This window comes from Syngnathus acus, chromosome 21, assembly GCF_901709675.1.
Source record: "Syngnathus acus chromosome 21, fSynAcu1.2, whole genome shotgun sequence".
Lineage (NCBI taxonomy): Eukaryota > Metazoa > Chordata > Actinopteri > Syngnathiformes > Syngnathidae > Syngnathus > Syngnathus acus.
Genome location: NC_051105.1, coordinates 1,248,154 through 1,260,649, shown reverse-complemented (window position 1 = coordinate 1,260,649; position 12,496 = coordinate 1,248,154). Strand labels below are relative to the sequence as shown.

Genomic DNA, 12,496 nt, shown 5'->3' with positions numbered 1-12,496 from the left:
AGATGACCAATGCCCAATCAACCTGCGGGTGGGTGCTAGACTTTGGGGTAACCCTAATACGTCTTATGTTTTGTTCACCGCAGCGGAGAGACCGAGAGGAAGGGATGTGGTTTTCTTGTTGGACGGCTCTGAGGCCACAAGAAACTCATTCCCAGCTATGAGGGACTTTGTCCAAAGAGTCGTAGAGACACTGAGTTTGGATGACGACAAAGATCGCGTCTCCCTGGTTCAGTACAGCAGAGATGCGGCTGTCCAGTTCTATCTGAACACATACACCACAAAGGGCGAGATCCTTGACATTGTCAGAGGACTGAGGCACAGAGGCGGAAGACCCCTCAACACCGGGGCAGCTCTCCAGTACTTGAGGGACAATGTCTTCACAGCCTCTGCCGGCAGCAGACGCCTCCAAGGCGTCCCGCAGGTCCTAATCCTGCTGAGCGGCGGAAGGTCTCTTGACAGCGTGGATGCGCCAGCTTCTGCTCTCAAACAGCTGGGAGTGCTGATCTTTGCCATCGGAAGCAGGAGCTCCGATAGCGGAGAGCTGCAGAAGATAGCCCACGACCCCCGATACGCGCTATCGGTGCCTGAATTCACTGACCTCCCCAGTGTCCAACAACAGCTTCAGTCCTCCGTGGAGGCTGTGGTGATTGACGTCACCCCAGAAACGCCATCAGTCATTGGTACGTGTACAAGCACTGCTAGCACACTCACTGGGTGTGGGTCCCAGGCAGCAGTGTCCGTTCGTCCGACCGACCGACCGACCGTCCGTCCGTCCGTCCGTCCGTCCGCCCCCCCATAAGGGTTGTCGGCTAGCTAGCGTTTTGCAGAGGTTCTCTTTATCATTTGTCCTCCCGTCTTTTCTCAGCTGAAGCCAAAAAGGATGTTGTCTTCCTTCTGGACGGTTCTGACGGAACAAGGAATGGCTTCCCGGCCATGCGCAATTTTGTTGAGCAAGTGGTGGAGAAACTCAATGTGGGCGTAAACAAAGACCGTGTCTCTGTGGTCCAGTACGGCAGAGATCCAGAGACCAGTTTCTATCTGAACACGTACACCGCGAGAGAGGATGTTGTGAATGCGCTCAGAGGACTCAGACACAGAGGAGGCAGACCCCTCAACACTGGGGCCGCCCTCCAATATGTCAGGGACAACGTCTTTACAAACTCCTCAGGGAGCAGGCGCTCGCAAGGTGTTCCGCAGATCTTGATCCTGCTAAATGGCGGCCGCTCTTTTGACAGCGTTGCTGCGCCAGCCTCTGCTCTCAAACAGCAGGGCGTCTTTACCATCAGCATTGGAACCCAGAACTCTGACAGCAGCGAGCTGCAAAAGATAGCCCATGACCCTAGTCATGCTCTAGCAGTGTCTGAGCTCACTGACCTCCCCAGTGTCCAAGACCAGCTCTCCTCGGTAATAAACAGGGTACTCAGAGCCACGCCCATGACACCAACAGTGACCGGTAAGCCAGAGAACACATGACAAGTTGACTCTTATTCAAATGCGCAAAGAGATGACCAATGCCCAATCAACCTGCGGGTGGGTGCTAGACTTTGGGGTAACCCTAATACGTCTTATGTTTTGTTCACCGCAGCGGAGAGACCGAGAGGAAGGGATGTGGTTTTCTTGTTGGACGGCTCTGAGGCCACAAGAAACTCATTCCCAGCTATGAGGGACTTTGTCCAAAGAGTCGTAGAGACACTGAGTTTGGATGACGACAAAGATCGCGTCTCCCTGGTTCAGTACAGCAGAGATGCGGCTGTCCAGTTCTATCTGAACACATACACCACAAAGGGCGAGATCCTTGACATTGTCAGAGGACTGAGGCACAGAGGCGGAAGACCCCTCAACACCGGGGCAGCTCTCCAGTACTTGAGGGACAATGTCTTCACAGCCTCTGCCGGCAGCAGACGCCTCCAAGGCGTCCCGCAGGTCCTAATCCTGCTGAGCGGCGGAAGGTCTCTTGACAGCGTGGATGCGCCAGCTTCTGCTCTCAAACAGCTGGGAGTGCTGATCTTTGCCATCGGAAGCAGGAGCTCCGATAGCGGAGAGCTGCAGAAGATAGCCCACGACCCCCGATACGCGCTATCGGTGCCTGAATTCACTGACCTCCCCAGTGTCCAACAACAGCTTCAGTCCTCCGTGGAGGCTGTGGTGATTGACGTCACCCCAGAAACGCCATCAGTCATTGGTACGTGTACAAGCACTGCTAGCACACTCACTGGGTGTGGGTCCCAGGCAGCAGTGTCCGTTCGTCCGACCGACCGACCGTCCGTCCGTCCGTCCGTCCGTCCGCCCCCCCATAAGGGTTGTCGGCTAGCTAGCGTTTTGCAGAGGTTCTCTTTATCATTTGTCCTCCCGTCTTTTCTCAGCTGAAGCCAAAAAGGATGTTGTCTTCCTTCTGGACGGTTCTGACGGAACAAGGAATGGCTTCCCGGCCATGCGCAATTTTGTTGAGCAAGTGGTGGAGAAACTCAATGTGGGCGTAAACAAAGACCGTGTCTCTGTGGTCCAGTACGGCAGAGATCCAGAGACCAGTTTCTATCTGAACACGTACACCGCGAGAGAGGATGTTGTGAATGCGCTCAGAGGACTCAGACACAGAGGAGGCAGACCCCTCAACACTGGGGCCGCCCTCCAATATGTCAGGGACAACGTCTTTACAAACTCCTCAGGGAGCAGGCGCTCGCAAGGTGTTCCGCAGATCTTGATCCTGCTAAATGGCGGCCGCTCTTTTGACAGCGTTGCTGCGCCAGCCTCTGCTCTCAAACAGCAGGGCGTCTTTACCATCAGCATTGGAACACAGAACTCTGACAGCAGCGAGCTGCAAAAGATAGCCCATGACCCTAGTCATGCTCTAGCAGTGTCTGAGCTCACTGACCTCCCCAGTGTCCAAGACCAGCTCTCCTCGGTAATAAACAGGGTACTCAGAGCCACGCCCATGACACCAACAGTGACCGGTAAGCCAGAGAACACATGACAAGTTGACTCTTATTCAAATGCGCAAAGAGATGACCAATGCCCAATCAACCTGCGGGTGGGTGCTAGACTTTGGGGTAACCCTAATACGTCTTATGTTTTGTTCACCGCAGCGGAGAGACCGAGAGGAAGGGATGTGGTTTTCTTGTTGGACGGCTCTGAGGCCACAAGAAACTCATTCCCAGCTATGAGGGACTTTGTCCAAAGAGTCGTAGAGACACTGAGTTTGGATGACGACAAAGATCGCGTCTCCCTGGTTCAGTACAGCAGAGATGCGGCTGTCCAGTTCTATCTGAACACATACACCACAAAGGGCGAGATCCTTGACATAGTCAGAGGACTGAGGCACAGAGGCGGAAGACCCCTCAACACCGGGGCAGCTCTCCAGTACTTGAGGGACAATGTCTTCACAGCCTCTGCCGGCAGCAGACGCCTCCAAGGTGTCCCGCAGGTCCTAATCCTGCTGAGCGGCGGAAGGTCGCTTGACAGCGTGGATGCGCCAGCTTCTGCTCTCAAACAGCTGGGAGTGCTGATCTTTGCCATCGGAAGCAGGAGCTCCGATAGCGGAGAGCTGCAGAAGATAGCCCACGACCCCCGATACGCGCTATCGGTGCCTGAATTCACTGACCTCCCCTCTGTAATGAACAGGTTGTTAAGTGCTGTGTCCATGAGACCATCAGTAACTGGTAAGCAAGGTCCTCATCCCAAACAAGCCACCCCACTGCAGTTCTTTTATAGGACGAGTATCCCGTAAATAAATGAAATCAAACACAGAACAATAGAATATAAATGTTTTGAATGAATTTTTGAAGAAAATCTTTGATGGTATTTAAAAAATTTCCTTTTAGTTTAGGTTAAAGTTTACCCTTCTTGTATCTTTCCAAAGAATCCTGAGTCTCGGTCTGTTGAAATATGAGTTTGTTGTTTTTATCTTATTCCATGTGCGGGCATATTGTAAGCATTTTTCCAATGACTTGAACCTATAATTCTCACTCGGAGAAAACTAACTCAATTCCCATTTTCCTCTTTCCTTAGCCGAGTCACAAGGCCCCCGGAGAGACATCATCTTCCTCGTCGACGGATCTGACGGCGTTGGAAGAGATTTCCCTATCATCCAGGAGTTCATACGTAGGGTTGTTGAGAATCTGAACGTGGGCGAAAATAAGATCCGAATCGGCGTGGTTCAGTTTGGCGATTACGCAAATCCTGACATGTATCTGAACACACATACAACCAAAGAAGCAGTCTTGAATACTGTCAGGGGATTAAGGCAGCGGGGAGGAAGACAGCGCAACCTGGGTCAGGCTTTACAGTTTGTCAGTGATGATATGCTGACAGCTGCACGAGGTAGCAGGAAACAAGAAGGTGTACCACAGTTTTTGGTTGTTGTCTCCAGTGGGTCGCCAACAGATGACATCAATCGTCCGGCAACCACCCTCAAGCAATCGAGGGTCATTCCTTTCAGCATTGGAACCAGAGACGTGAACCCTAAAGACTTGCAAATCGTCTCCTTTGTGCCCAACTTTGCTTTCACTGTAGATGATCTCCCAAGCTTGGATACAGTCCAACAAAACGTAATCAATAGGCTTACGGAGTTATCCGATGATGACATCGCCAGGATCGTCCCACAATTCCCTATCATTGAAGGTAGTTACATATTTTGCTGCACTCTTATGAAATTGATTGTCATGCTGTGTTGTTATACAGTGGACCACCACTATTCGCTCTTATAAAAGCTGGGCTAGCTCTCAAACAGTGAAAGGCGGCGTGTAATTGATGGGTTTTTTTTCCAAAGCCAAACAAATCTTTAAGAAAGGCTGATAAGCATTACCTATTAATTTTCTTTAAAAAAAATGCAATTTTAAAATATTGGATTTTTAAAAATTTCGTCAATAGACAAATCTGCGGGTGTCAAACCACAAGTATGCGGAGGTCAACTGTATATTGTTATTTAGCTTGTTACAAAATGTATTGCCAATTATACCTTGGTTTCTTGAATTCTTTTTGTCCAGAAATTGTACCAAGCGCAGGTGGAGAGAAGAGCGATGTTGTGTTTCTCATCGACGGTTCAAGTACAGCACGAAATGACTTCCCTTCCATTCGTGAAATGATCAAAAGAGTTGTGGAGAAGTTGGATGTTGGAGAGGATAAAGTCAGAATTTCAGTTGTACAGTATAGCGACGACACAAAGGTAGAATTTCTCCTAAAAAAATATTACACCAAAAACGAAGTACGCCAGGCTGTGACGGATCTTCGAAGCATAGGAGGAAGCCGCTTGAACACAGGTCAAGCTCTTGAGTGGGTCTCCCGAAACATCTACCAGAGGTCCGCGGGAAGCCGCTTAGAAGACGGAGTACCTCAGTTTTTGGTTGTAGTTACCGGTGGACCCTCTGCAGATGATGTTACAGCTCCAGCGGACCAACTTAAGAGAAGCCATGTTGCACCTATTGCCATTGGTTCAAGGAATTCAGACATTGATGAGCTGAGGAAAATTTCCCTGAAGCCTGAACTTGCATACACAGTCGAAAGTTTCCAGCAGCTTCCGGCCGTTGAGCAGCGGCTCATTAATTCAGTCAAAACCATGTCTGCGTCTGATATCATCGAAAGCTATCGCCCTCCGGATGAGGTCTTCGGTAAGATGTTAATGTTGAATTAACTTTGCGTCCACAAGTAACTGAGAATGCTTGTTCTATTCCTCTTTCCAGATGTGTTAGATGTTGGGCGAAAGGACATCATTTTCCTCATTGACGGCTCAGACAACACAGGCGCCACGGGTATCGCTCACATTCGTGACTTCATATTGAACCTCGTCAAACAACTTGACGTGCGACCTGACCAAGTGCGTGTGGGCCTTGTCCAGTACGCCGACGGAGTCAAACCAGAGTTCTCGCTCAATTCACATGGCGCCAAGCCAGACGTTATCACGGCCGTCAGAAAACTACGCCAAATGGGCGGTCGCTCTTCCAACCTGGCTGATGCCATTGAATATGTCATACAGAATGAGTTAAAGCCCTCTGCCGGTGTTCGTCCAGTGGAAGCCTCCCAGCATCTTGTGGTTCTCACAGGAGGACGTTCCCCACAAGATGTGTCTCTCTATGGACCTTTGCTAAAGGGATCCAAAGTCAACTGTATTGGTATTGGAGCAAGTGGGGCAGACACAAGGCAACTTGCCCAAATTGCTAAGTCATCAGAAGATGTCCTTCAGGTTCGTACGTTCCCTGGCCTGCCGGAAATCAACGACAGACTTGTTGCCAGACTGAAGGGGACCCTCCCTGTTGACCCCACCCCAGAAGAGATTCCCAGTGAGTGTCATGGAAATGACTATGACCAGTCTATGTTAGAGCTGCTAGAATAACTAATGACACATTTTTCCTTCTCTAATTCTTCCCAGCACAAGGACTACCTGCATCTAAGAAGGCTGATATCGTGTTTTTGGTGGACGGCTCCATAAACCTGGGCAGAGAAAATTTCAATAAAGTGATGGCGTTTGTCGCCGAACTCGTTGACCTGTTCTACACTGACAGAGACAACCTGCGGATTGGACTGGCGCATTATGGGACCGACGTGTCGGATGTGTTCTACCTTAACACCCACAATAACAAACCAGACATTATTAGTGCCATAGAGAGTGCAGATTATAAAGGGGGACGTAGAAGCAACACGGGGGCAGCCATTCGACACATTCAAAATGTTCAGTTTTCCAAACCGAAGGGCAGCAGAAAAGATGAAGGCACTCCTCAGATCCTCATGCTCATCCAAGGAGGGCCGTCGTCTGATGACGCCAAATCAGCTGCACTTGGCTTAAAGAAGAGCGGTGTGCGAATCTTTGCTGTTGGAGTGGGGGACATGGAGAATGAGCTAGAGACCCTGGCCAGTGACTCCTCCACTGTGGCCAGAGCCAGAACCTATCAGGAGCTCTCCGAACTCAATGAGCAAATCCTGGGCACGTTAGATGACGAAGTGAAGGGCAAGCTGTGCGTTGGTGTACAAGAAGCTCCCAGAGGTAAGGCATTGTTTTGTCACGATTATGGTCGTTGAATAGCTCAATAAGTTGTCCGCCACACAGTAAAAACATTTTTAAAAATGGTTCTCTTTTTCAAGCCTGCAACCTCGAGGTGTTGGTGGGCTTCGACGTTTCTGCCCAGAATATCTTCAGTGCCCAAACCAATCTCCTGAGCAAAGTGGGCGCCATTCTACAGAGGATCGCCAAAATGTCGACCATCAGTTGCTCGTCGGGGCAAATTCCCTCCATTCAAATTGGCATGCTCGCCATCGACTCCACCGGGCAGCCCATCCAGGTGGACTTCTCCGACAATCCCAACAAGCTATTGGAGGCCTTTAGAGGCCTTCGCAATCGTGGCCCCTTTGTTCTCAGTGGCAAGACCATCTCGGCTTACACTGACAGATTCCGAAACCGACAAGATGATGCCGTCAAGGTGGGTTCACGAGACACACGTGCCTTGGTCATTCTAAGTACAGTCAAACTTTGTTCACAAATTTCATTCCTTCAGAGACTCGGTCACGAGCCAGTCATTTTTCCCTTTTACGTAATGAAAGATGCAATTATTCCGTTCCAGTTCCATTCCCAAAAAATACACCGTAAACTGAGTTTGTGAATTGAAGTCTTGTTCATAAACTGATTTGTTCATGAACAGGATGTCCGCCTACAGAAGTTGACGCGATGATAATCGAGCGTAATCTTTTTATTCTAGGTTGTTATTCATCTGACTGATGGTATCGATGCACCCTATCCTGAAATGAAAAGGCGAATTGCGGAGCTCCGCCAATCAGGTGACGACTACCCTTCCAAAATGAACACACCCAGGAACTGCTTACGCTTTGATACTAACACACAGACCTGCCATAGGATGAGTTTAAATGCGTTGAGATGATGTGAAAGGATCATTTTTGAAAACTTTTTTTGCAATCCCATTCCAATCAGGAGTCAGCAGTTTGATTCTGGTCGGCCTGGAACGCGTTCCCAGGTTTGAAGACGCTGCGTTGTTGGAATTTGGCCGTGGCTTTAGGTACACCAGACCCCTACGACTTAACATCTTGGACTTGGACTACGAGCTAATGGAGGAACTGGTATGTGGACACTGTCAATATGCAGAACAATACAAAATACTGTAAATGAACTAACATGGACTTTCCTTACTGTTACGTAGGACAATATTGCAGAGAAGGAGTGCTGTGGAGTGCCGTGCAAATGTACAGGCACAAGGGGAGACCGAGGCTCCATCGGAGTTTCAGGCCCTAAGGTATGGGTCAAAAGCCAAGATCAGAACATCTTCAAAGAGGAAATAAGAAATCTGATCATTTGGTATTGTTGTTTCAGGGTCGTCCGGGTGGCGCAGGAAGCCAAGGACATCCTGGTGATGAGGGCGGACCGGTAAGCTTATCTGTGGTCCTTTTCTGACCGAACCCTCACTAGACTTGTAAACTGCATTTGTTTGCAGTCATTTGGTTCTTATGAATTCTTTGATTTCTTTATTGTCACGTGTTAACCTTTTTGTGGCAAATACAGGGAGAGCGAGGTCCTCCTGGTGTGAATGGAACTCAGGGCTTCCAGGGATGTCCTGGGCAGAGAGGTTTCAAGGTGAGGGGAATGATCACTTGGACATATTTATAGTGAATTAGGAAATGGCTTTATCATCATTACGTTTCGGCCTACATGCTGTTTTGTGGCCTTTCGCAGACAATTGTCAGCCTAGTGAAAGTTTGATGGAATGGTCTCCAAGGGCCTTATGTACTAAAAAACGTATTTTTGCTAACTATGATTTCCGACGCTTTCCACAGGGTTCTCGAGGATATTCTGGAGAAAAGGTGATTTAATTTCCTTTTCAAATTCATATTGTGAGACTCAATGATTTGTAAAATGTTAAACAAATGCTAACCTGTTGCAGGGCGAATCTGGAGAAATTGGCCTGGATGGAATTAATGGTGAAGAGGTAATGATGTCCTAAAACGTAACCATTTTTTTTTTCCTTATGGATAGACTTGAATAAATTTGCAACTGCTGGGGTCTTTATAGGGCAAAAGTGGAGTGGCTGGGCCCTCGGGAGACAGAGGACATTCTGGCAGTAGAGTGAGTCATGGAATTTTTCTTCGGATTATCATTACCCAGGCAATATTTTCTCAGCTGACTTGATGTGTTTGAATCTTCAAGGGTCCTAAAGGCATCAAAGGCCAAGCGGGAGACAAAGGCGAACTGGGAATCAGAGGAGACCCTGTGAGTTTCGTCGACATTTCCTGATTGTAACCATTCAAACAAGGTTTGTTCTGGCTATTGATTTGGATATTTCTGTCTTAATAGGGTACAAGTGGAGTGGATAATAACAGAGCCGGACCAAAAGGAGACCCTGGTGATGCGGGACCAGCGGTAATGCCATACTAGCATACAGTATATTAAAATGTATTAAATAATGTAATTCATTATAAGCACATGGGGAAAAATTGTCAGTACACTTCCCCACTTGCGTTGCTACATAAACGTGCTGTCATTAGTTTGGAATGTATTTGATCCGTACCGCCTGTAGGACATCTTGACTTTGTTGTTGACCATTAGGGCGATCCCGGCGAGGACGGAAACAAGGGAGCAGCTGGAGAACCAGGAAGAAGGGTAAGGCCTTCAACCACGGATTGCTTTTGCCATGTGGCCATTTTGTATTTAATATCCCCATGTTTTCATTAGGGAGCGGATGGGAGACGAGGCGCGCCGGGACAAGCTGTAAGTGTTTTCCTTTTTTTTGAGGGGGAGGGGGGGGGGCATGAAACGACAAGGGTAATGTCACCTGATTCTAAAATGCTGCTGTTGCCTAAAAAGGGGAAGTCGGGACCACCTGGAGTTGACGGTGTGAGGGGGGAACCTGGAATCGGAGGATCAAGAGTAAGTCCTCTTTGCAAATGTTTAGAATGAGGCCATAAACTGAACAGGAAGTCAGACATTTTGGGTTGAAGCAGCCACTTTGGGTGAATTCCCTCACTAGTGCTTTTTGGAAAGCCCCTGGCACCAGTTGAATCAATCAACACGAAATTGGGGGGGACGCTTCTGCTCCTTCTCAAGGCGCCATTCTAAAAACTGAAAGGGACGTCAACTATTTTGCTTTGAAATGATCATTTGGGGCGCTGATTCACATGACATAATGTCCCATCACCACAATTGCCTTTTTGCGTCTTCTCGACTAGGGTCCGGCTGGACCAAACGGTGCACCAGGACCCAGAGGAGAAGATGGAAATCCTGGACCCAGAGTGAGTCAGCCTTACAAAAATCAAATCTCGACATAGCCTGTGCATTCACACACGCATTTTAGGATGCTGTGTGTAGAATTCTGAGAAAAGAATCTAGAATCTAGTGCTGTTCCTTTGCAGGGTCCCGGGGGAAGCCCAGGTGCTTCGGGAGAAAAGGGAAGAAGAGGACCAGTCGGTCGCAAGGTACACACTGGAACTAATGTTGGCGGGCCTTTGTGTTCCTTCCGCGACAGCCTTGTTTAATTTCTAAACACGCGGGGCCTGAGCCTCGCTTATTTTCTCTCTCATGTTACTTCGCACATATGTAATAAATTGGAGGAAAACAGCAACGTCCACAGATGAAACCAAAGAAAACAGCCTGGTCACATTTTTCAATACGTACCGAAGAGAGATGTCTAACTTATACTTTTTTTTTGTCTGTACATCCTGTTTTGTCTGGGGTCGTGTAGGGAGAGCCTGGAGATCCGGGAATTAAAGGCGTCATCGGACCGTTGGGACTCCGCGGAGAGTCTGTAAGACATCTTTGATCTCGTATTTGTAATGCTGATGAAAGATGGCGGGCAGCTCAAACGGACGTGTTGTGTTTTTCTCCAAGGGAGAAGATGGCAGGGATGGATTCGGCATCTCGGGGCCCAAAGGAAGAAGGGCAAGTCCATTTTGTCTTCTCGTTGTTTGTACTGCTAACATATGCTCAGATTTTACTTCATGCTGGGATCGTTTTGAAATATACACGTCATTGGACGTCCACCCTAACCGATTGATTTTCATCTCTAGGGTGATGAAGGCTTCCCAGGGTTCCCGGGGCCAAAGGTGAGGAAGAGACTATTTTCAGTTTGGCATTATTTGCCAACTAGGTGTTTAACTGATCTCGCAAAAACATTTCCACCCACTGGCAAATAACTTTAACTGCACTCCTGCTTCTTTTTCCAACCGTGCAGGGAGAAGCTGGTAACGCAGGAACCAAGGGTGCACCTGGTCCTCGAGGAAATCTTGGGCAGAGGGTAAACTAGGCGCTTGTTTTTATGCATTCACTTGTTTTTCTCAATTCTTATGTTTATCTGTCCATGTGAATCCAAAACGGAAACAGCAATGACGTTTCTTTTCCGGCAGGGCGTTTCCGGAAATGCCGGAACGGGCGGGCAGAAGGGAGAGGTCGGCTATCCGGGGCCTTACGTAAGAAACGTCCTTCACTCGCACCTCATCCGGCAATCTTGATCTTGTCCGGACTTTAGCATCACCATTTGTGCTTTTGGCGCTTTAGGGTCTGAAGGGGCCGAGAGGACCGGGAGTTGTGGTACGTTTGGCGTACTTTACACCATCATCATCCTGCTTACTTTAAACAGAGCTCCAGAGTGAGGTCACGTGTTTCTTGTTTCTTTTTTCTCATTAGCAATGCGACCTCGTCAAGAAGATCAGAGACAATTGTCGTAAGTCTCAGGCGTTCAACACAGCATGCAGAAACACAGCACAAATATTGAATTTGAATTACTACAACAATGTATGAAGTCAAACTCCAAAACAAAATGGGATCCTTTCAAATGGGCAGCCTCCATAATTTGTCCCTTTTAAGTCTCGCCTGAACAATCGATGCTCTCTTATGTACACCGCACTCATTTTTTGTCCCTTTCGTCAACAGCCTGCTGCTACGGTAAGGAGCAAACGCCGCCGTTTCCATTTTTAGCCATGGTGGACGAAAAACTAAACGTGTCGGTGGGCTTCCCCAGGCAAGCTGGAGTGCCCCCTGTACCCGACGGAGTTGGCCTTCGTGCTGGACGCGTCCAACGACGTGGGGCGGCCGGCCTTCAACGGCATGCGCGAGGCCGTGCTGCGGCTGGTCAACGGCATCACCGTGTCGGAGAGCAACTGTCCGCGAGGTGCCCGCGTGGCCCTGGCGCTCTACAACAGCGAGGTGACTACCGAGGTGCGCTTCAGCGACGCGCTGAAGAAGCGGGCGCTGCTGCGCCACGTGGAGGGCCTGCAGACACTGCAGACCAACAAGCGGCGCAGCCTGGAGACGGCTATGAGCTTCGTGGCGCACAACACCTTCAAGAGAGTGCGCAGCGGCTTCCTGGTCAGGAAGGTGGCCGTCTTCTTTGTGGGCGGCTCGGTGGCCAACGCCCAGGCCGTCACCAACGCCGCGCTGCGCCTCCACGACGCCGGCATCGCCACCTTGTTCTTGGTCAAGAGTGACGACAGGGCGCTCACCAGAGCCTTGCAGGTAATGCTGATGCGGTGCCGTACCGCGACACTTTTGCCCTGCTTTGGGATTTTCTTC

The 12,496-nt window shown here is 49.2% G+C and overlaps 2 protein-coding genes across 6 annotated transcripts in view; one reads left to right on the top strand and one right to left on the bottom strand.

Moving 5' to 3' along the window:
- The window catches only part of mlphb (melanophilin b), a 56,049-nt gene that overhangs the window by 36,835 nt on the left and 6,718 nt on the right, over positions 1–12,496 (bottom strand). The gene's annotated exons all lie outside the window — the stretch shown is intronic.
- Positions 1–12,496, top strand: part of col6a3 (collagen, type VI, alpha 3) — a 36,335-nt gene that overhangs the window by 20,618 nt on the left and 3,221 nt on the right. For all 5 annotated transcript variants that reach the window (XM_037280518.1, XM_037280516.1, XM_037280517.1 and 2 more), the window contains 34 exons: positions 84–680; positions 866–1,453; positions 1,586–2,182; positions 2,364–2,951; positions 3,084–3,656; positions 4,006–4,617; positions 4,983–5,603; positions 5,676–6,272; positions 6,362–6,973; positions 7,072–7,406; positions 7,683–7,761; positions 7,913–8,058; positions 8,139–8,231; positions 8,309–8,362; positions 8,498–8,569; positions 8,770–8,796; positions 8,877–8,921; positions 9,005–9,058; positions 9,140–9,202; positions 9,287–9,352; positions 9,539–9,592; positions 9,665–9,700; positions 9,797–9,859; positions 10,159–10,221; positions 10,342–10,404; positions 10,671–10,733; positions 10,817–10,867; positions 10,996–11,031; positions 11,160–11,222; positions 11,332–11,394; positions 11,483–11,515; positions 11,612–11,648; positions 11,858–11,869; positions 11,946–12,439. In XM_037280518.1, the coding sequence (XP_037136413.1) occupies positions 84–680; positions 866–1,453; positions 1,586–2,182; positions 2,364–2,951; positions 3,084–3,656; positions 4,006–4,617; positions 4,983–5,603; positions 5,676–6,272; positions 6,362–6,973; positions 7,072–7,406; positions 7,683–7,761; positions 7,913–8,058; positions 8,139–8,231; positions 8,309–8,362; positions 8,498–8,569; positions 8,770–8,796; positions 8,877–8,921; positions 9,005–9,058; positions 9,140–9,202; positions 9,287–9,352; positions 9,539–9,592; positions 9,665–9,700; positions 9,797–9,859; positions 10,159–10,221; positions 10,342–10,404; positions 10,671–10,733; positions 10,817–10,867; positions 10,996–11,031; positions 11,160–11,222; positions 11,332–11,394; positions 11,483–11,515; positions 11,612–11,648; positions 11,858–11,869; positions 11,946–12,439 (7,550 nt within the window). The remainder of the gene's footprint in view (positions 1–83; positions 681–865; positions 1,454–1,585; positions 2,183–2,363; positions 2,952–3,083; positions 3,657–4,005; positions 4,618–4,982; positions 5,604–5,675; positions 6,273–6,361; positions 6,974–7,071; positions 7,407–7,682; positions 7,762–7,912; positions 8,059–8,138; positions 8,232–8,308; positions 8,363–8,497; positions 8,570–8,769; positions 8,797–8,876; positions 8,922–9,004; positions 9,059–9,139; positions 9,203–9,286; positions 9,353–9,538; positions 9,593–9,664; positions 9,701–9,796; positions 9,860–10,158; positions 10,222–10,341; positions 10,405–10,670; positions 10,734–10,816; positions 10,868–10,995; positions 11,032–11,159; positions 11,223–11,331; positions 11,395–11,482; positions 11,516–11,611; positions 11,649–11,857; positions 11,870–11,945; positions 12,440–12,496) is intronic.